The 21420-nt window shown below is 43.8% G+C and overlaps 1 protein-coding gene across 2 annotated transcripts in view; it reads right to left on the bottom strand.

Moving 5' to 3' along the window:
- The window catches only part of YWHAE (tyrosine 3-monooxygenase/tryptophan 5-monooxygenase activation protein epsilon), a 60587-nt gene that overhangs the window by 9426 nt on the left and 29741 nt on the right, over window positions 1-21420 (bottom strand). For both annotated transcript variants that reach the window (XM_075120672.1, XM_048824268.2), the window contains exons 3-5: window positions 10433-10539; window positions 8358-8564; window positions 4896-5032 (exon numbers count right to left, since the gene is read on the bottom strand). In XM_075120672.1, coding sequence (XP_074976773.1) covers window positions 4896-5032; window positions 8358-8564; window positions 10433-10539 — 451 coding nt within the window. The remainder of the gene's footprint in view (window positions 1-4895; window positions 5033-8357; window positions 8565-10432; window positions 10540-21420) is intronic.

Genomic DNA, 21420 nt, shown 5'->3' with positions numbered 1-21420 from the left:
GGCATCGAACCCTGCTAGAACAGATGCAAAACCTGCAGACATATCTCTACTGTTACAATGATCAATACTGCCCCACAAGACACCTTTCAAGATTACATGCTTATCACAACTTATGGTATACCTCATCCAGTGCACCAAATGCCCCAACAACTATGTGGGTGAAACCAGACAATCACTATGCTCTTCAATGAACTCTCACAGAAAAATGATAAAAGGCAAAAACCACTATCACTGGTGGGTGGACACTTTTCAAAGCAATTACTCCATACCTAATCTTTCAATACTTCTCCTCAGGGGAAACCTGCAGAACACTTTCAAAACACAAGCCTGGGAACATGAATTCATAGCTCTGCTAGACACAAGAAAACATGGATTTAACAAGGACACTGGTCTTATGGCTCATTACAATAATTTAACAGACCACACCATCTGCTATCCCTTAATTATCCACTTCAAACCCTTTATGGGTAACAATCTAACCCCCGATTACCCACTTCATTTCAAGTGACCAACTCCAAAACCTTGCACCTTCTGTTTATCAATCTGTCCCAACCTGTATTTATTAGCTCAGGCATACTGCTTCCTTCCCTTGTCCTGAAAAAGAGCTCTGTGGCTCGAAAGCTTGTACCTTCCAACAAGCACTACAAACAGTTAAAAATAAGAATCTGGCTAGGATACCAAGATAAACCTCTTTAATCCTTGTAAAAAGAAAAACTGGTTATTTAATGACCTCCAATTGATCAATGCTTTATGCCCAAACAATGCTGGTGGGGCACTCAAAAAAAAAAAAAATTAAGGGAATACCACCATCAGATGAATCACTACCACCACTGCTAAGGCTGTTGATTAATCGCAATTTCACGATTAACTCAAAAAAGAATTAATCGTGATTAACTGCAGGTTTTAATCGCACGGTTAAGTAATAGATTACCAACTGAAATGTAATACATATTTTTGCATGTTTCCTACATTTTCAAATATATTGATTTCCATTACAGCACAGAATAAAAAAGGTACAGTGCTCACTTTATTTTTATCACAAATATTTGCACTGTACAGATAACAGGAACAGTATTTTTCAATTCACTTCATACCAATCTCTATCATGAAAGTGCAACTTACTAATAGCTTTGTTTAAAAAAACACTCAAAACCAAAACAATGTAAAACTTTAGAGAGCCGACAAGTGCACTCAGTCCTACTTCTTGTTCAGCTAAATCAATAAGAAAAATAACTTTGCATTTACGGGAGATATGCTGTCCTCTTCTTATTTACAATGTCACCTGAAAAGTGAGAACAGGTGCATGGTACTTTTGTAGCCAGCACTGCAAGGAATTTACATGCCAGATACACCCCATCATGCTTCGGCCGGGCTGGGGCTGCACTGGCCAGGCAGCACTGCTCTGGCTGGGCGGTGCGGCTGGGGCCCCTCTGGCTGGTGCAAGGCTGCTGGGACCGGCCAGCCCGGAAGTTAATGGTTAAGGCAGGTTAACCAGTAGACTAATGCTTACTGGTTAACATTTTACATCCCTAATTGCAAGGTATTTACATGCCAGCTATGCTAAACATTCATGCTTCGGCCACCATTCCAGAGGACATGCTTCCATGGTGACGACGCTCATTAAAAAATGCGTTAATTAAATTTCTGACTGAACTCCTTGGGGGAGAACTGTATGTCTCCTCTGTTTTACCCGCATTCTGCCATATATTTCATGTTATAGCAGTCTCTGATGATGACCCAGCACGTTGTTCATTTCAAGAACACTTTCACGGCAGATTTGACAAATCGCAAAGATTTGTCAAATGTGAGATTTCTAAAAAGACAGCTACAGTACTTGATGCAAGGTTTAAGAATCTAAAGTGCCTTCCAAAATCCGAGAGGGACGAGGTGTAGAACATGCTTTCAGAAGTCTTAAAAAAGCAACACTCCAATGCAGAAACTACAGAACCCAAACCACCAAAAAAGAAAATCAAACTTCTGCTGGTCGTATCTGACTCAGATAATGAAAATGAACAATCAGACTGCACTGCTTTGGACTGTTATCAAGCAGAATTAGTCGACAGCATGGATGCACATCCTCTGGAATGATGGTTGAAGCATGAAGGGACATGAATCTTTAGCACTGCAATGCTCAACCTGGGAGTTGGGACCCCCTCAGGAGTTCATGATGTTGTTACGGGGGGCAGGGGGGGTTTGTGGTCGCAAGCTGTCAGCCTCCACCCCAAACCCCGCTTTGCCTCCAGCACTTATAATGGTGTTAAATATATTTTTAAAAGTGTTTTTAATTAGGGTTCTCAAGCGATTAAAAATTAATTGGGATTAATCGCACGGTTAAACAATAATAGAATACCATTTTATTTCATAGCATCATAGAAGATTAGGGTTGGAAGAGACTTCAGGAAGTCATCCAGTCCAACCCCCCTGCTCAAAGCAGGGCCAACCCCAACTAAATCATCCCAGCCAGGGCTTTGTCAAGCCAGACCTTAAAAACCTCTAAGGATGAAGATTCCACCACCTCTCTAGGTGACCCATTCCAGTGCTTCACCACCCTCCTAGTGAAATAGTGTTTCTTAATATCCAACCTAGACCTCCCCCACTGCAACTTGAGACAATTGCTCCTTGTTCTGTCATCTGCCACCACTGAGGACAGCCTAGCTCCATCCTCTTTGGAACCCCCACCCCGTTCAGGTAGTTGAAAAGGCTATCAAATTCCCCCACCCTATCACTACTCTCCAGCTTACCTACCTCTCCCCACAGCTTAGTGTCCACCGCAAACTTGCTGGGGGGTGCAATCCATTCCACCATCCAGATCATTAATGAAGATGCTCAACAAAACCAGTCCCAGGACCGACCCCTAGGGCACGCCACTTGATACCAGCTGCCAACTAGACATCAAGCCATTGATCACTACTCATTGAGCCCACAGATCTGCCTGTTTAAATGTTTTTGGATGCTTTCTACATTTTCAAACAAACACAATACAAAGTGTACAATGCTCACTTAATATTTATTTTTGATTACAAATATTTGCACTGTAAAACAAATAGTATTTTTCAATTCTCCTAATACAAGCACTGTAATCTCTATCATGAAAGTTGAACTTACAACTGTAGAATTATGTACCCAAAAAAACTGCATTCAAAAATAAAACAAACGTAAAACTTTACAGCCTACAAGTCCAATCAGTTATACTTCTTGTTCAGCCAATCGCTCAGACAAACGAGTTTGTTTACATTTGCAGAAGATAATGCTGCCGCCTTCTTGTTTACAATGTCACCTGAAAGTGAGAACAGGTGGTGTTCACATGGCACTGTTGTAGCCAGCATCGCAAGATATTTACACACCAGATGCACTAAAGATTCATATGTCCCTTCATGCTTCAACCACCATTCCAGAGGACATGCGTCCATGTTGATGACAGGTTTTGCTCAAGAACAATCCAAAGCAGTGCGGATCGACGCATGTTCATTTTCATCATCATGAGTCAGATACCACCAGCAGAAGTTTGATTTTCTTTTTTGGTAGTTTGGGTTCTGTAGTTTCCACATCTTAAGACTTCTGAAAGCATGCTCCACACGTCATCCGTCTCAGATTTTGGAAGGCACTTCAGATTCTTAAATCTCAGGTCGAGTGTTGTACCTATCTTTAGAAATCTCACATTGGTACCTTCTTTGCATTTTGTCAAATCTGCAGTGAACGTGTTCTTAAAACTAACGTGCTGGGTCATCATCCGAGACTACTATAAATATGAAATCTATGGCAGAATGTGGGTAAAACAGAGCAGGAGACATACAATTCTCCCTCAAGGAGTTCAGTTGCAAATTTAAACATTTTTTTAAACGAGCCTCATCAGCATGGAAGCATGTCCTCTGGAACGATGGCTGAAGAATGAAGAGGCATATGAATCTTTAGCGCATCTGGCATGTAAATATCTTGCGATGCCAGCTACAACAGTTCTACATTGTTTTGTTTTTGAGTGCTGTTATGTAACAAAACTACATTTGTAAGTTGCACTTTCATCACAAAGATTGCACTACAGTACTGGTATGAGGTGAACTGAAAAATACTATTTCTTTTGTTTATCATTTTATGTTGCAAATATTTGTAATAAAAATATAAAGTGAGCACTGTACACTTCGTATTGTGTTGTAATTGAAATCAATATTTGAAAATACAGAAAACATCTGAAAATATTTAAATAAATGGTATTCCATTAACAGCGCAATTAATTGCAATTTTTTTTAATTGCTTGACAGCCCTACTACTAACATTTACTCATTCCTCCATAGAAAAAAGTCATTCACTATGAATCAAAAAGGACTATGGAGATACTAACGCTGATCTACAGAGGGAAAATAGGAGGCTTGTGTTTTGGGGTTTTGTTTGTTTGGTTTTTTAACACTAGTGTAGAGAAACCCTGAATAATGGTGATAGTAGGGAACCTAAGGGGGAAAGGAAAGAAGATTGGTCTTCCTGCTAGTTTTACTTATTAGAAATTCAGGCCTATAGACTATGGACAACTTGAAAGATGACAAGCACCAAGTAAATTAAACCCGATTAAATGAAAAATAATTTCCGTCTGCAAAAGCATTATTGCTGAGACAAAATATTTTAATTTAATAGAGAGAAAACCTCTCTTAAGGATTCAACATATCCCTTCAATTAAGGGCTAAGAAAAACTCCCAATGTACACTCGTTTCATCTCCATGAAGTCATCCAACATAAGAAGGGAAGATAGAAATTCACTATGGTCAGTTGTAAGAAAAACAGTCAAAAAAGTGCAGAAGTTCAAATCCACCCCACACCTACATGCTTGCAGGTCCCCTTTAGCTTAACTTTGAATTTTTTTGGGAGATAAAGGGTGGAGCAGCATTTTAGAGCAGAAGTCTACTTACCATCACCCTGCATATCTGAAGTCCATAGTGTCAGGTTATCACGTAACAACTGCATGATAAGTGTAGAGTCTTTATAACTTTCTTCACTCAGTGTATCCAGTTCTGCAATAGCATCATCAAAAGCTGCTTTTGCCAACCTACAAATATTAATCAGATTAATATATAAGATGTCATAAAACAAACACCTATAAAGGTATCCAGCTTAACTCGTTTATTGAACAAGATTTTTTAGTTCAGTTAACAAGACCGCCCCTACAGCTTTTGGGTAAAATTTTCAAAAAAGCACCTAAATACTTAAGAACTTGTGTCCCATTGACTTTCAAAGTCACTTGGATGCTATGTCACAGGATGACACTGGGCCTTTAATAAGGCAAGAGCCAATGCTCCTGTGCCTCATCAGCTAACTCCAATTGAGCTCAAAAGAGGGTATCTGGGACCTAGGGAGTAGAGACCTAGTCAGTGAGGGCTCACTTAAGAGCACCCACTGAGTCAGCTGGGAAAGGGACAGGTGAGCTGCCAGAGCCAGAAGACTGTGGTTCCTGGGAGAAGACTCAAGGCAGGCCAGCAGCAAGAGAGGTTTGTTGGTTAGCATCCCTGATCCAGGGCGGGATGCCAGACAGCAGCAGAGGGAGGTGCTTACTGGCTCTAAGTCAGAGAGCCAAAGGCAAGGGCTGAAGACAGGGGAGCAGCAGAGAAGCTTACCAGCTGACATTTCCAGACCAGAAAGCTGGATCCAGGGGAACAATGAGAGGGCCAGGGGAGTGAAGGATGCTCCCAAGGTAAAGATGAGCTTTCAGCAAAGAGGTTGTGGGCATTCCCACTGATAAGAGTGGGGTTGCACTCTAGCTAGAAGGGCTGAGGTGGCTGTCCTGGCAGAGGAGAACTGACGAAAAGTCCAGGTGTGGCTGAAGACACTGGTGTATGATATAAGTCACACTGAGTGACAAGGCGTCTTGGGATTTTAGTGACTACTTGCACCGTGGTGACAAACTGACTATGGGTTGGGATGTTCTGGACCATTTGTACAATGTTTTTATCATATACTGGTTCCAAGGAGGGCTGTTTAAGCAGGACAGCATGAAAAGAGTTACTAGAGATTCTGAAAGGGGAATGGAGGCAGGCACACAGGTTGTGCCATGGCCTGGCGCAGGAGGGTGCTCCAGCTGGGGCTACCCTCTTATACACTAGATCCTGCAGTATACTGAAAATAAAAATCCACTGCTTTATTAGTGAACTTGAAAATAGATTTAATGGCCTTTAATTAAAAACTAATTGCCTTAAGCTAGGGCTGTCGATTAATCGCAGTTAACTCATTCAATTAACAAAAAAATTAATCCGCTATTATTTTTTTTAAATTGGGAATTAATTGTTTTAATGGCACTGTTAAATAGAACACCAATTGAAATTTATTAAATATTTTTGGATGTTTTTCTATATATTTTCAAATATACTGATTTCAATTACAACACAAAATATGAAGTGTACACTGCTCACTTTACATTATTTATTGCAAATATTTACACTGTAAAAATAAAACAGCATTTTTCAGTTCACCTCATACAAGTACTGTAGTGCCATCTCTATCATGAAAGTGCAATTTACAAATGTAGATTGCACTCAAAAACAATCTAAAACTTGTTTACATTGATGGGAGACAATGCTGCCCACTTCTTATTTGCATTGTCATCAGAAAGTGAGAAAAGGCGTTTGCATGGGACTTTAGTAGCCCACCATTGCAAGTAGGGATGTAAATACCGTTTAAAAAGCTAACCATTGAAATGATTTAAAAATTTCCTTTAAACCGTTAACCAATTAAAGGACCGGCCAGACTGAGGCTGCACTGGCCAGGCAGCACTCCTCTGGCCGGGCGATGCAGCTGGAGCTCCTCTGGCTGGCGCAGGGATGCTAGGACCAGCAGGCCCGGAGGTTAATGGTTCAGGCAGGTTAACCAGTAGACTAATGCTTACTGGTTAACATTTTACATCCCTAATTACAAGGTATTTAAATGCCAGCTATGCTAAACATTTGTATGCCCCTTCATGCTTCAGCCACCATTCTAGAGGACATGCTTCCATGCTGATGAGGCTCATTAAAAAAATGTGTTAATTAAATTTGTGACTGAACTCCTTGGGGGGGGGGGGGCAATTGTACTTCTCTGGCTCTATTTTACCTGCATTCTGCCATATATTTCATGTTACTGTAGTCTCAGATGACGACTCAGCACACGTTTATTTTAAGACTACTTTTGCTGCAGATTTGACAAAACAAAAAGAAGGTACCAATGTGAGATTTCTAAAGAAAGCTACAGCACTCAACCCAAGATTTAAAGACTCTGAAGTGCCTTCCAAAATCAGAGAGATGAGGTGTGGAGAGCAACACTCTGATGAGAAAATTACAGAACCAGAACCACACAAAAAGACTCAACCTTCTGCTGGTGGCATCTGACTCAGATAATGAAAATGAACATGTGTCAGTCTGCACCGCTTTGGATTGTTAGTGACCAAAACCCGTCATCAGCATGGACAGATGTCCTCTGGAATGGTGGTTAAAGCATCAAGGGACACATGAATCATTAGTGCATCTGGCATGTAAATATCTTCCGACGCCGACTACAACAGTGGCATGCGAACACTTGTACTCACTTTCAGGTGACATTGTGAACAAGAAGCAGGCAGCATTATCTCCTGCAAATGTAAACAAACTTGTTTGTCTGAGTGATTGCCTGAACAAAAAATAGGATTGACTGGACTTGTAGGCTCTAAAGTTTTATACTGTTTTATTTTTGAATGCAGTTTTTTGTACATAATTCTACATTTGTAAGTTCAACTTTCACAATAAAGAGATTGCACTACAGTACTTATTAGGTGAACTGAAAAATACTATTTCTTTTGTTTTTTTACAGTGCAAATATTTGTAATAAAAATATAAATTGAGCACTGTACACTTTGTATTGTGTTATAATTTAAATCAATATATTTGAAAATGTTGAAAACATCCAAAAATATTTAAATAGAATACCGTTTATTTAACAGCGTGATTAATCGCGATTAATTTTTTTAATCACTTGACAGCCCTACTTGAAGTATTCATCCCTGAAAAGTTAAGTTCATATTTTTACAAATTAGTTAACCACTCTCTGCTTTGTCACTTTTGTTTCTCCCAAATAATCTACTCTCAAATAAATGAATTAATCTGGACTCCTTGAATGCTCGCCAACTCTTGAATGAATTAAAAGATGCACACGATAGAGCCCTAACACTGGGTGAAGTTTCAGGGCTTCTCTTCTGTGCCTATGTGGTTAATTTATTACAAAGTTTTTCAACTTATATACAGCAGAAAACAAGGAAACCCACCATATTGCTCCAAAGGTGCAGATATTCAAATTTGCAAGCTATATGTGCTGCCACTGTAGCTGGTTTTATATTTTTAAGAAACCTTCCAGTCTCCTCAGACATTACTTACCTGCAGGCACGGTCAGGGGAATTAAGAATTTCATAGTAGAATACAGAGAAGTTGAGAGCAAGACCTAAGCGGATGGGATGTGTTGGCGGAAGTTCTGTCATTGCAATATCACTAGCTGCTTTATAAGCCACCAGGCTATTCTCTGCAGCCTCCTTCCTGTCATTTCCTGTGGCAAACTCAGCCAGGTACCTGTGGTAGTCCCCTTTCCTGAAAGTGTAAAGAGCAGAGATTCAGGATTCCTTGATTTCACATTAGCTGTTGAAAAAAAACAGTTAATGTTGATAATTGTACATCAATAAATTGGTACAGCATAGGCATTTACTATAGATATATGTCTAGAAAACACAGGGTATGTGATTTTTAAGAACATAAGACAATCAGCCATGGAAGACAGTGTGAATAAGGAAGACCTGTGTCTTTCTGAAGTAACTAAAACCATAGTACTCCTATAAAAAATTGCTACCCAGTTACTTGCAGAGTATCTATGACTGAATGTGTTTCATTGAAGTTCCCAAGTTACTGAGACAATTTTCCAGCCCAGAAAGAAGAATTCCACATTAGAGAAGCCATCCTGGACCTTTTTACAAGAACCAGGAAATGCCTGAGAACATGAAATGGAGACTCACCCACTGGTTAGCATCACTCACAGAGGCCTGAGCTACACCATGTGATGTAGTTAGGTCTACCTAACCCCCACTGTAGATGCAACTAGATCAATGAAAAATTCTTTTGTTGCTCTAGCTACCACCTCTCCAGTGAATGGATTTACTACAGCAATGGGAAAACCCTCCCATCACTTTAGCAGAAGTCTACACTACAGTGTTCAATTCCTTCTTGGTGCTGGATAAAGATCCAGGTGTCCATGCTGACATTAGCTACCTCTGATGTCATGAATGTTCTGGTCTACCTACATATTCTATTAGGAGCGGATGGCTCTGCCCTTAGGTGGTTTCATTCCTCAAGCTCAGAGGGGAGTAGAAGGCATTTGCTCTTCTGTCCCTACGGCTTTTACTTTGTCATACTTACTAGTCAACATAAAGTAGGCCATTAGGAGGGTAAGTAAAGAGATCAGGCTTAAAGTTCCTTCACAATATGCTGAAGACACTCTTATCTAGGTCCATCTCATTCAGTTCAGATTACCTCAGATATATATGTAACATCATATACTACTGAGTATTCCAGACAGTCCATGAAGAAGATATATGAAAACTAGAAGTATAAACACAAATAAATGCAGTAATGAACTTTGCTAATTTTTGCAATCCACCTAAGCTTGCAGCAAGCTGCCTCCACCCCAGAAAGGCTATGTGGATGGGTAAAAAGAAAATATATAGTGAATGAACACTGGAGAAGTTATTAAAATTCATATAAAAACTAAGTGAAAGTTTACAACAATTAAATTACTTATAACTATAATAAAAGAAATACCACACAATTCAACATATCTATATTTAAAGGTAACAAAGAATTGCATGGTATTATATAGTATTTAAGAAAAAAAGCGTATCCTAATTAGCAACTATCATGATGGGTATGGACAAGGGGCTGAACTTAAGTTAGACATGCAATTTTAATGTTTGCATTCCTTGATATAAATATTTAGGTATGTTCAATTAACCTAGTTTTTATGTATTATACACAGTTTACACAGAAAGCACTGAATGGTTCAGTGCGTTGCTAATGGGGGTAAATATAGCCTTTCATTATATATCACTTATTCAAGACCAATTACAAGTGTATAGTAATTAAAATTTGTTTCCACTTGAGTGGTCTTAATATAGTTTATCTAGTTGGCAGGCATCCATGAGAAAATGTACCATCACAATCAGTCACTGAACCTCTTGTTGGTGTTCAACACAAGGACTGACTGGACACAATGACCAAACCATCATCTTATTTCTTGAAGTAAGCAAAGTGGTAGGACAGTTTGGAGAGGACTACATTTGCAGTACCTATTCCATGGCTGTAAAATTTTAATCTCCATGGCTGTTAATCTGGCACCAGTACTGAATTCACTTCAATATTTTATGCAAACTATAAGGATGGCACTTGCCCAAAGCCCACAAGTCACCTACATTTTATAATAGAAAACCTTGGACTCGCCCGTGTTAGCTGCTGGAATGAGGTGTTTGTCCAGTACATCCAGAATGTCGCAACAGATTAACTTCAGCTCGGTCTCAACCTGGGGGGGGTGGGGGAGAGAGAAGGAGAAGGGGGGGGGGAAAAGCAAAGATTAGCAAAGAAGATTTAATAGTATAAAGGGAAACAAGAAATATTCAATCCCAAATGCTGAAAACAGGAAGAATAATCCAGTTTAGATAGGAACTAGCGTTTGTGTACAAGAGTCCAACTTCTTTTGGACAGTATTAAAAGACCATAGCTTCACCAAACAGTCAAAATCAAAAGAGGGGAAAGAAGATGCAGAAGTTCCTAACTACAGCAAAGCAGCAGCCATGTTAGTCTGTATTCGCAAAAAGAAAAGGAGTATTAGTGGCACCTTAGAAACCAACCAACTGGTTAGTCTCTAAGGTGCCACTAGTACTCCTTTTCTTTTTGCGAACTACAGCAAAGACATTTTCCCAATATACTGTATCTTATTTTTCAGTTTTTAAAACTACCTCAGGGCTGGTCTTCTCTGGGCACAGGTACATATTTTAAAAATTATAAATATTAACTAGATTCAGGGAGACTCATCTCACAATGCAGTAGTTCTCAACCAGGAGTCCAGGGCGCCCTGGGGGGGGGGCACAAGCAGGTTTCAGAGGGTCCACAAAGCAGGATTGGCATTAGACTTGCTGGGGCCCATGGCAGAAAGCTGAAGCCCCACCACTTGGGGTTGAAGCTCAGAGGCCCAAGCCCCTCCACTCGGGGCTGAAGCCTAAGCAATTTAGCTTCATGGGGACCCCTGTGGCATGGGGTTCTGGGCAGTTGTCCTGCTTGCTGCCCCCTAAAGCTGGTCTTTGCTTTTATATGCAGAAAAGTAGTAGCTGTGGCACAAGGGGGACGTGGAGTTTTTAACAGGACGTTGCGGGCCCTCAGAAAGAAAAGGGTTGAGAATCCCTGACATAACGAACAGTAAATAGGCAGTTAGAAGGCTGAACTTTAACAATACTGGACCAAGGCAGAAAGTAAATTCTAGAGTCAAGATGCCTGCCAGCAACACTAAGATGTTCAAATCTACAGAGTACTCTGAGAGAATCAGCAGAATTCAACTTTTCACAGTGTGACAAAGTTCCTCCTCTGCCTTGGTGGGTCCTGCGCTCACTGGCAGATTTGCTTGCCTCAGAGATTCACAGCAGCCCTCAATTTGGCCACTTTTGCTAGTGGCTCAAACCTGCCATTCGCTCAACTAACCTCATCACTGGCCAGCCTGGGGAAAAGGAAGGAGAACAATCCCCACAGTCTCTGCTGATCAACCTAGTGGGTCAGGGGACAGGCCAGGGACCTTCCCCTCTGGTTAGGCACACAGTCCAGGTCAACTCCTCCTGTATCCAATAGGGAGTTGGGAGGAACCCAGGCCTGCCCTCTACTCTGGGTTCCAGCCCATGGCCCTGTGGATCATAGCTGTCTACAGGGTTTCGTGTAACACCTGTGTGACAGCTACAACTCCCTGAGCTACTTCCCCATGGCCTCCTCCCAACACCTTCTGTGTCCTCACTACAGGACCTTCCTCCTGATGCCAGACAGCGTTTGTACTCCTCAGTCCTCCAGCAGCACACCCTCTCACTCTCAGCTCCTTGCATACCCCTCACTGACTGAAGTGAGGTCCTTTTTAAACCAGGTGCCCCAATTAGCCTGTCTTAATTGATTCTAGCAGCTTCTTAATTGGCTCCAGGTGTCCTAATTAGCCTGTCTGCCTTAATTAGTTCCAGCAAGTTCCTGATTGTTCTGGAACTGCCCATTACCTTACCCAGGGAAAAGGGACCTGTTTAACCTGAAGCTAATATATCTGCCTTCTATCATTCTCCTGTAGCCATCTGGCCCGACCCTGTCACAACAGGTACATAAGGGAAGAGATGGTAGCAGGTAGTTGTACCCACATCATATACACAAAAGTCATTATAATGTGATTACATAAAAGGCTGCAAAAAGGATGCGTTACCTGTAATTCTGTCTTTCTGGAAATATTTGGCAAGATCTAGACTGGTCTTAGCTTGCTTTTGCAAGACTGGCACAACTCCCCTAGCTCTTCACTTTTTTTTTTTAAACCACACACACTGGCAGATAACTAATGAGGGATAGCACAAGCCAGCTATCCTACTGGTCATCTCATGGCACCCTTTCAGGTTATAAACACCTCCATCAAAGCATTCCATAAATTTCTACTGATTCTTGGAGCTTTGCCTTATAAAGAAAAGCCAACTGAAGATGAACAAGATAAAAAAATATGCCAAAAGGGCAGAATCAGATGCTAGAGGAAAAACAAAGCCAAAAAAGGTAACCTGTGAGGCATGTGAATCTTAAGAGACATCCCAAAAGAAAACAAGAGTAAAGAACAGACAGCACTAACAAAGCGAAGACCAGCAGTGAGAGCACAAGCTGCCAAAAGTTATCATATTTAAACTAATTATTCAAATGCAATAGTTACAAGACAGTCTGTTATGACCACACCATCTACAATTCTCCTGAATTAGAACACATCTGTAAGGTATTTCCTTTGTGATTCTATACAAATCAAAATACAAACATCACAAAGCAAAGACTATTCTCTTTATTTTGTGATGTATTTATTGGGCCTATCGCAGGGCTGGGTGGCCTTGCAATATGATTTCGCTCCTGGGGGAATTCTGCGCCACTGCACAATTTTGCAGAAATTAACATTATGTGCGCAGAATTTCCTTCCCCCACACAGAAATGGGCTGGAGTGCTGCTAGCCACCACTAGGGTCCACTGGACCTGGCAGAGTCCAGCTTGCATATAGAAAAGACTGCCTGGGGGAAGGGGAGGGAGCTGGAGAGTTCCTGGCAGTTGCAGTTCCCAGCATGCCCTGAGGGAAGGAGAGGGCAACTTACAGGGAACTCCGTACAAGCCTGGGACCGAACGACAGGCTGTTTCTCCCTCTTGATACCTAGGGGAAGAGAAACAGGAACTGGGTTGGTTGTCATAAGGATCTCTCACTCTCTACCCCTGGGGGAATGTGTGTGTGTGTCTCTGTATTGTTACAGACATAATTGCTGACCGGTATTTTGAAATAAATTACCAGAATAATTGAAACTGGCGTAATTATGCAGTGTTATTTTGACAAATAAAATTTGCAGCATTTTAAAATATTGTGCGCAGAATTTAATTTTTTGGTGCAGAATGTCCCCAGGAGTAATGATTTGAAGATTATACAGCCTAGCTTTGTCAAAGTCCAAGAAGGAAAGTAAAATTCTAAAAGCTAGAGAATCCTTCCAGACTCCAGCCTGCTTTGAGCCCTGTGCTGCTTATACCACAAGAGCCTTTTTTTTTTGCTGAAGCAGCTCAAATGAGCAAAATAAGGGAAGTACTGGTTGCAAATCTGACGGTAGAACACAATTTAGGTGAAAGTGATCATGGAATGATAGTTTCATAATTCTAAGGAAAGGATGGAGGTAAGAGCAGCAGAACAGGGACAATGGATTTAAAGAACGGTTACGGTTACCTACCTTTCGTAACTGTTATTCTTTGAGATGTGTTGCTCATGTCTATTCCATTCTAGGTGTGCACGCCCACGTACACAGTTGGAGACTTACTTTAGCAATATCCGTAGGGCTGGCTGTGGCACCCTCTAGAGTGCCGTGCTCATGCAGCAATATATCAGGTACCACTGGTCCGATGCCTTCTCAATTCCTTCTTGCCAGCAACTCCGACAGAGGGATAGGAAATAGAATGGACATGACCAACACATCTCAAAGAAAACAGTTACCTTCCTTTCATAAAAAGAAAAGGAGTACTTGTGGCACCTTAGAGACTAACCAATTTATTTCTTCAGGTATGTTGGCAACAAGAAGAAAGCCAAGGAATGTGTGGGCCCCTTACTGAATGAGGGAGGCAAACTAGTGACAGAGGATGTGGAAAAAGCTAATGTACTCAATGCTTTTTTTGCCTCTGTTTTCACTAACAAGGTCAGCTCCCAGACTGCTACGCTGGGCATCACAAAATGGGGAAGAGATGGCCAGCCCTCTGTGGAGATAGAGGTGGTTAGGGACTATTTAGAAAAGCTGGACGTGCACAAGTCCATGGGGCCGGACGAGTTGCATCCGAGAGTGCTGAAGGAATTGGCGGCTGTGATTGCAGAGCCATTGGCCATTATCTTTGAAAACTCGTGGCGAACCGGGGAAGTCCCGGATGACTGGAAAAAGGCTAATGTAGTGCCAATCTTTAAAAAAGGGAAGAAGGAGGATCCTGGGAACTATAGGCCAGTCAGCCTCACTTCAGTCCCTGGAAAAATCATGGAGCAGGTCCTCAAAGAATCAATCCTGAAGCACTTGCATGAGAGGAAAGTGATCAGGAACAGCCAGCATGGATTCACCAAGGGAAGGTCATGCCTGACTAATCTAATCGCCTTTTATGATAAGATTACTGGTTCTGTGGATGAAGGGAAAGCAGTGGATGTATTGTTTCTTGACTTTAGCAAAGCTTTTGACATGGTCTCCCACAATATTCTTGTCAGCAAGTTAAGGAAGTATGGGCTGGATGAATGCACTATAAGGTGGGTAGAAAGCTGGCTAGATTGTCGGGCTCAACGGGTAGTGATCAATGGCTCCATATCTAGTTGGCAGCCGGTATCAAGTGGAGTACCCCAAGGGTCGGTCCTGGGGCCGGTTTTGTTCAATATCTTCATAAATGATCTGGAGGATGGTGTGGATTGCACTCTCAGCAAATTTGCGGATGATACTAAACTGGGAGGAGTGGTAGATACGCTGGAGGGGAGGGATAGGATACAGAAAGACCTAGACAAATTGGAGGATTGGGCCAAAAGAAATCTGATGAGGTTCAATAAGGATAAGTGCAGGGTCCTGCACTTAGGACGGAAGAACCCAATGCACAGCTACAGACTAGGGACCGAATGGCTAGGCAGCAGTTCTGCGGAAAAGGACCTAGGGGTGACAGTGGACGAGAAGCTGGATATGAGTCAGCAGTGTGCCCTTGTTGCCAAGAAGGCCAATGGCATTTTGAGATGTAAAAGTAGGGGCATAGCGAGCAGATCGAGGGACGTGATCGTTCCCCTCTATTCGATATTGGTGAGGCCTCATCTGGAGTACTGTGTCCAGTTTTGGGCCCCACACTTCAAGAAGGAGGTGGATAAATTGGAGAGAGTCCAGCGAAGGGCAACAAAAATGATTAGGGGACTGGAACACATGAGTTATGAGGAGAGGCTGAGAGAGCTGGGATTGTTTAGCCTGCAGAAGAGAAGAATGAGGGGGGATTTGATAGCTGCTTTCAACTACCTGAAAGGGGGTTCCAAAGAGGATGGCTCTAGACTGTTCTCAATGGTAGCAGATGACAGAACGAGGAGTAATGGTCTCAAGTTGCAGTGGGGGAGGTTTAGATTGGATATTAGGAAAAACTTTTTCACTAAGAGGGTGGTGAAACACTGGAATGCGTTACCTAGGGAGGTGGTAGAATCTCCTTCCTTAGAGGTTTTTAAGGTCAGGCTTGACAAAGCCCTGGCTGGGATGATTTAACTGGGAATTGGTCCTGCTTTGAGCAGGGGGTTGGACTAGATGACCTTCTGGGGTCCCTTCCAACCCTGATATTCTATGATTCTATGATTTGAGCATGAGCTTTCGTGAGCTACAGCTCACTTCATCAGATGCATACCGTGGAAACTGCAGCAGACTTTATATATACACAGAGAATATTCTCTGTGTATATATAAAGTCTGCTGCAGTTTCCACGGTATGCATCTGATGAAGTGATATTCTCTGTGTATATATAAAGTCTGCTGCAGTTTCCACGGTATGCATCTGATGAAGTGAGCTGTAGCTCACGAAAGCTCATGCTCAAATAAACTGGTTAGTCTCTAAGGTGCCACAAGTACTCCTTTTCTTTTTGCGAATACAGACTAACACGGCTGTTCCTCTGAAACCTTCCTTTCATAAGTTTTCTTCGAGTGCTTGCTCATGTCGATTCCATTCTAGGTGACTCATAAGCAGTATCTATGGAGGTGGGCTCAGAGTTCACCATTTGGTGGTTTGCAGTACTGCTCTACCAAAGCCAGCATTGTCCTGGGCCTGCTGGGTAAGCACATAGTGGGCCGTGAAGGTATGGACCGACTATCGGGTGGCCACCATACAGATGTCCAGAATAGGCAGTTGGGCCAAAAAGGCTGCCAAAGAAGCCTGTGCCCTGGTAGAGTGGACGGTGACTATCGCCAGGGATGGCACCTTTGCTAGATCATAGCAAAAAGGGAATGTCAACAGTGATCCAGGAGGAAATTCTCTGAGTGGAAACAGGTTGACCTTTCATCCTGTCAGCCACAGTGACGAATAATTCAGTCAACCTATGGAATGGCTTGGTCCTTTCCATGTAGACGGCCAGAGCTATCCTGACATCCAAGGCATGTAGCCTGTGCTGCTCCTCCGACTTAGCGGCTTCAGAAAGATGACCAGTAAGTAAATGTCTTGGCTCAAATAAAACTGAGAGACTACCTTAGGAAGGAAAACCGGTCTTAGCTGTACCGTGTCCTTGTAGGAGACTGCGTAAGTGGTTCTGAAGTGAGTGCCCAAATCTCAGATACCCGGCAGGCCGATACCACTACAACCAGGAATGCGACTTTCCAGAAGAGAAGGTGAGAGCAGGAGGCGAGGAGAAAGATGGACAGACGAGCCAGGAGAGCACCAGATTTGAGTCCCATAGAGGGACAGGATCCTTGACGTGCGGGTAGAAACCCCCCAGGCCCTTAAGGAATCTGGCTGTGATATCCTGAGAGAAAACCAACCTGCCTTTGAGCACTGGGTGGAAGCCCGAGATGGCCGCTAGATGGACCTTGGTGGAGGAGAGTGACAAGCCCTGAAGTTTGAGGTGCAGGAGGTAGTCTAGAATGAGCAGCAATGGGGCTCTCTCGCGACAGACCCCCTTATTCGCCATCCAGCAAATGAAATCACTTCCATTTGGCCAGGAAGGCGGCTCTGGTGGAGGCCAGAAATCCCAGAGCACTTCTTGACAGAAGGCGGATGACCTGGCTCCCCTGCCATCTGTCGATATAGAAGACCGTGGCTGTGTTGTCTGTTAGGAACTGAACTGCCGTGCCTTGTATGCACGTCTGAAAAGCTTGGCAGGCTACGTAAACTGCCCCGAGTTCCCTGATGTTATTGGTGCAGCGACCGATCGTGACTGGACCAACAGCCTTGAGTACTGAGATCGCCCAGGTGGGCTCCCCAACCCAGGTCTGAAGTGTTGGTGATGAGTCACTGATGAGACTGAGGTCATGAAGGGGACTCCCTCCAGCACCAACACCGGGTCTTCCCATCAGGTAAGGGACAACAGTACACTGTCCAGAATCCTGATCACCCTCTCCATACTGTATCGGCTGGGGACATAGACCAACGCCAGCCAGACCATGTAAGTGCATGCTATCATGTGGCCCAACAGTCTCAGGCATGTGTGGGCGGTGGTGAGCAGGCGGGCATGCAGAGACAAGATGAGATCCACTACTCCTCAGAACAGAGTCTTGGGTAGGAAGGCTCTGGCTCGAGTGGAGTCGAGTACCACTCTAATGAATTCCATACATTGCACTGGGGTAAGGGTTGACTTATTGTTGTTTATTAGGCCCAGGTCACGGCAGGTGAAACAGACCAGATTGAGATGCCTTTGCACCTGATAGGAGGAGGACTGGCCCCTTAACCACCAGTTGTTGAGGTACAGGTAGATTTGGACCCCCTGACATCGCAGGTAAGTGGCCACTGACACTATACACTTGGTGAACACTCTCAGGGCCGAAAAGAGACCAAAGGGCATTGCCGTAAACTGGAAATAGCGCCGGCCCAACGTGAAATAGAGGAAAAGCCAGTGCCCCAGGAATATGGAAGTATGCATCCTTTAAAATCGAGGGCGATGTACCAGTCTCCCGGATCCAAAGAGACCATACAAAAACTTCAACTTTGAGAGACTTGTTGAGAGGATACAGATCTAGGATAGGTCTGAGGTCCCCTTTTGCCTTTAAAATCCTCTTCCTTCCAGGTCTTGCAGAACCTCTTCCACTACCCCTAGGTTCAGGAGCTTTTTGACCTCCTGAACGAGGAGTTGCTCGTGAGAAGGGTCCCTGAAGAGGGACAGGGACGGGGAAGGGAAGGGTTGGTCGGCTACAAAATGCAGAGTATAGCCCAACGAGACTGTGTTAAGCACCCAGCGGTCCGAGGTGATATGGGACCAGGCCGACTGGAGAGGGTGAAGGCGGTTGAGGATGACAGGGAACTGCTCAGGAGAGTAATAGGGTGTCGTCCTTGGGTGCACCCTCAAAATGACTGCTTTTGTCTGCCTTTGTCACTGGAAGGACCCAGCTGGGCAGGTGGAGGAGATGACTGGTGACATCACTTAAAACTGGTGTTGCAGTACTGGGGTCCTTGGCTGTGGTGAAGGGGAATGACACCTGCAGTCCGGGGATGTTCCACTGTCTTTAGGGGTAGTCCCATCACCAGCTTGGTCGTCTGAGCTGGTATCTTGCCAGGATCCACCATGTGGCCAGGGGTCTGCAGTGCCAGTGAGCCTAATTGTTCTTTGGCTGCCAGCCCCCACCTCAGGTACAGACAGCCCTGCAATGGGCTGGAATTTCCTATCGCTCCCGGGAGTTGGGTCCCTGGCTGGGCTAGGGGGTTTGACCACAGTGGTACCCCCGAGAGCCTTCATTGCAGGTACAAGGCCGAAGTTTCCTTGCATGGTGCCTGCAGACCAGACTTCGGTACTGACGAGGGAGAATCGTGCTGGGTGGATCCTGGTGCCGGCGATGCACTGCATGCCGACGCCAAAGTACTGTGTATGGAGTCTGAGCATGAGGGCTCCAATGCAGGGCACAGAGCAGCCTCCATAAGGAGGGCCCTTAGCCAAATGTCCTGCTCTTTCTGAGTCAGTGGACAAGTTTTTGCAGATCTGGCACTTGTCTTTTCGATGGGACTCCCCAGGACCTTCAGCCAACTCTCGTGATGGTCACTGATAGGCATCGACCGGCCGCACTAAGAACATGGAGCGGGGCATATCCCACTCCAGGAATAACTACTACTAAAACACTTAACAGCTAACTAATCACTGACTAAATAACAAGTAGAACAAATCAGAACAGTGAAGAACCACTAATGCTCTGGCTAAGCAAGACCAGGCACTCCAACCATCACAGGCGGTAAGAAGGAACTGAGAGGGCGTAGGGCCATGGGTGCCTGATATACTGCCACATGAGCGCAGCATTCCAGAGGGTGCAACAGCGGGCCCTACAGATACCGCTAAGGCAAATGTCTCCAACAACTGTACACGTGGGTACGCACACCTAGAATGGAATCGACATGAGCAAGCACTCGAAGAGATGTTAACTCAGAACTTGTACGCAAGGTCCTATGGGAAGAAAAAACTAAGGAAAAATAAGAGTTCAGGAGAGCTGGCAGTTTCTCAAAGACAGTAAAAAGATACAATAGCAAAGACAGGAAGAACTGTAATAAGGACCCAATATGGCTCCATCGAGAGCTCTGTAGTACCCTGAAACTCAAAGGAATCTTACAAAAAGTGGAAACATGGACAAATTGCTAAAGATGAATACTATAGAGTAGTGGCAAGCATGAAGGGACAAAATCAGAAAGGTTAAGGCACAAGAGGAGTCACACCTACCAAAAATAAAGGGAAGTGCAGGCTTCTGTGAGCAGTAAATACAACATCTGAAGAGGCTTTTAGAAGGAAGACAATATGGATAGTGAGCGATCAGCTGTAGTGACCTGCACAGGATGTGCCATATTTGTCTCTCTCCCAGAGGATAGAAGCAACTTCTTCTGTATGAAGTGCAAGCTGGCCTCCACACTGGAAGATAAGGTTAAAGGACTAGATAGACTTAAGTACCAACCCTGCATTGAATCATAGCATATCAGGGTTGGAAGGGACCTCAGGAGGTCTTCTGGTCCAACCCACTGCTCAAAGTAGGGCCAACACCAACTAAATCCCAGCCAGGCCTTTGTCAAGCCTGACCTTAAAAACCTTTAAGGAAGTAGATTCCACCACCTCCCTAGGTAATCCGTTCCAGTGCTTCACCACACTCCTTGAGACCATTACTCCTTGTTCTGTAATCTGGACCACTGAGAACAGTCTAGATCAGTGCTACTCAAAGTGGTGGTCCGCGGACTGGTGCCAGTCCATGAGCCATCGGCTGCCTGTCTGCGTGCACATTGGGGAAAAAAACTGTCGGTCCCCCACATCAGATTGCTTGAGAAGCACTGGTCTAGATACATCCTCTTTGGAACCCCCTTTCAGGTAGTTGAAAGCAGCTACCAAATCCCCGCTCATTCTTCTCTTCTGCAGACTAAATAATCCCAGTTCCCTCAGCCTCCCCTCATAAGTCATGTGCTTCAGCCCCCTAATCATTTTTGTTGCCCTCCACTGGACTCTCTCCAATTTTTCCCATATCCTTCTTGTATGGTGTGGGGCCCAAAACTGGACACAGTATTCCAGATGAGGCCTCACCAATGCTGAATAGAGGGGAATGATCACGTCCCTCGATCTGCTGGCAATGCTCCTACTTGTACAGCCCAAAATGCCGTTAGCCTTCTTGGCAACAAGGGCACACTGTCAACTCATATCCAGCCTCTCATCCACTGTAACCCCTAGGTCCTTGCATCAGAGAAAATTAAGACTTTCTGGATAGAAGTCAGCATTTGGTACTGCAGGCACAGCATGCTGAAGAATCAGAGAGGGCAGTGCAGAACAGAAGAAATTAGGCAGCATGTGACCTTCAGAAGAAGAAAGAGGAGAATTCATGCCCCAGTGCAGACAGAGGTAATAAAGGTTTCAGAGTAACAGCCGTGTTAGTCTGTATTCGCAAAAAGAAAAGGAGTACTTGTGGCACCTTAGAGACTAACCAATTTATTTGAGCATGAGCTTTCGTGAGATACAGCTCACTTTAAGG

Source organism: Caretta caretta, chromosome 17, assembly GCF_965140235.1.
Source record: "Caretta caretta isolate rCarCar2 chromosome 17, rCarCar1.hap1, whole genome shotgun sequence".
Lineage (NCBI taxonomy): Eukaryota > Metazoa > Chordata > Testudines > Cheloniidae > Caretta > Caretta caretta.
This window is presented reverse-complemented; position numbering and strand designations above follow the sequence as displayed.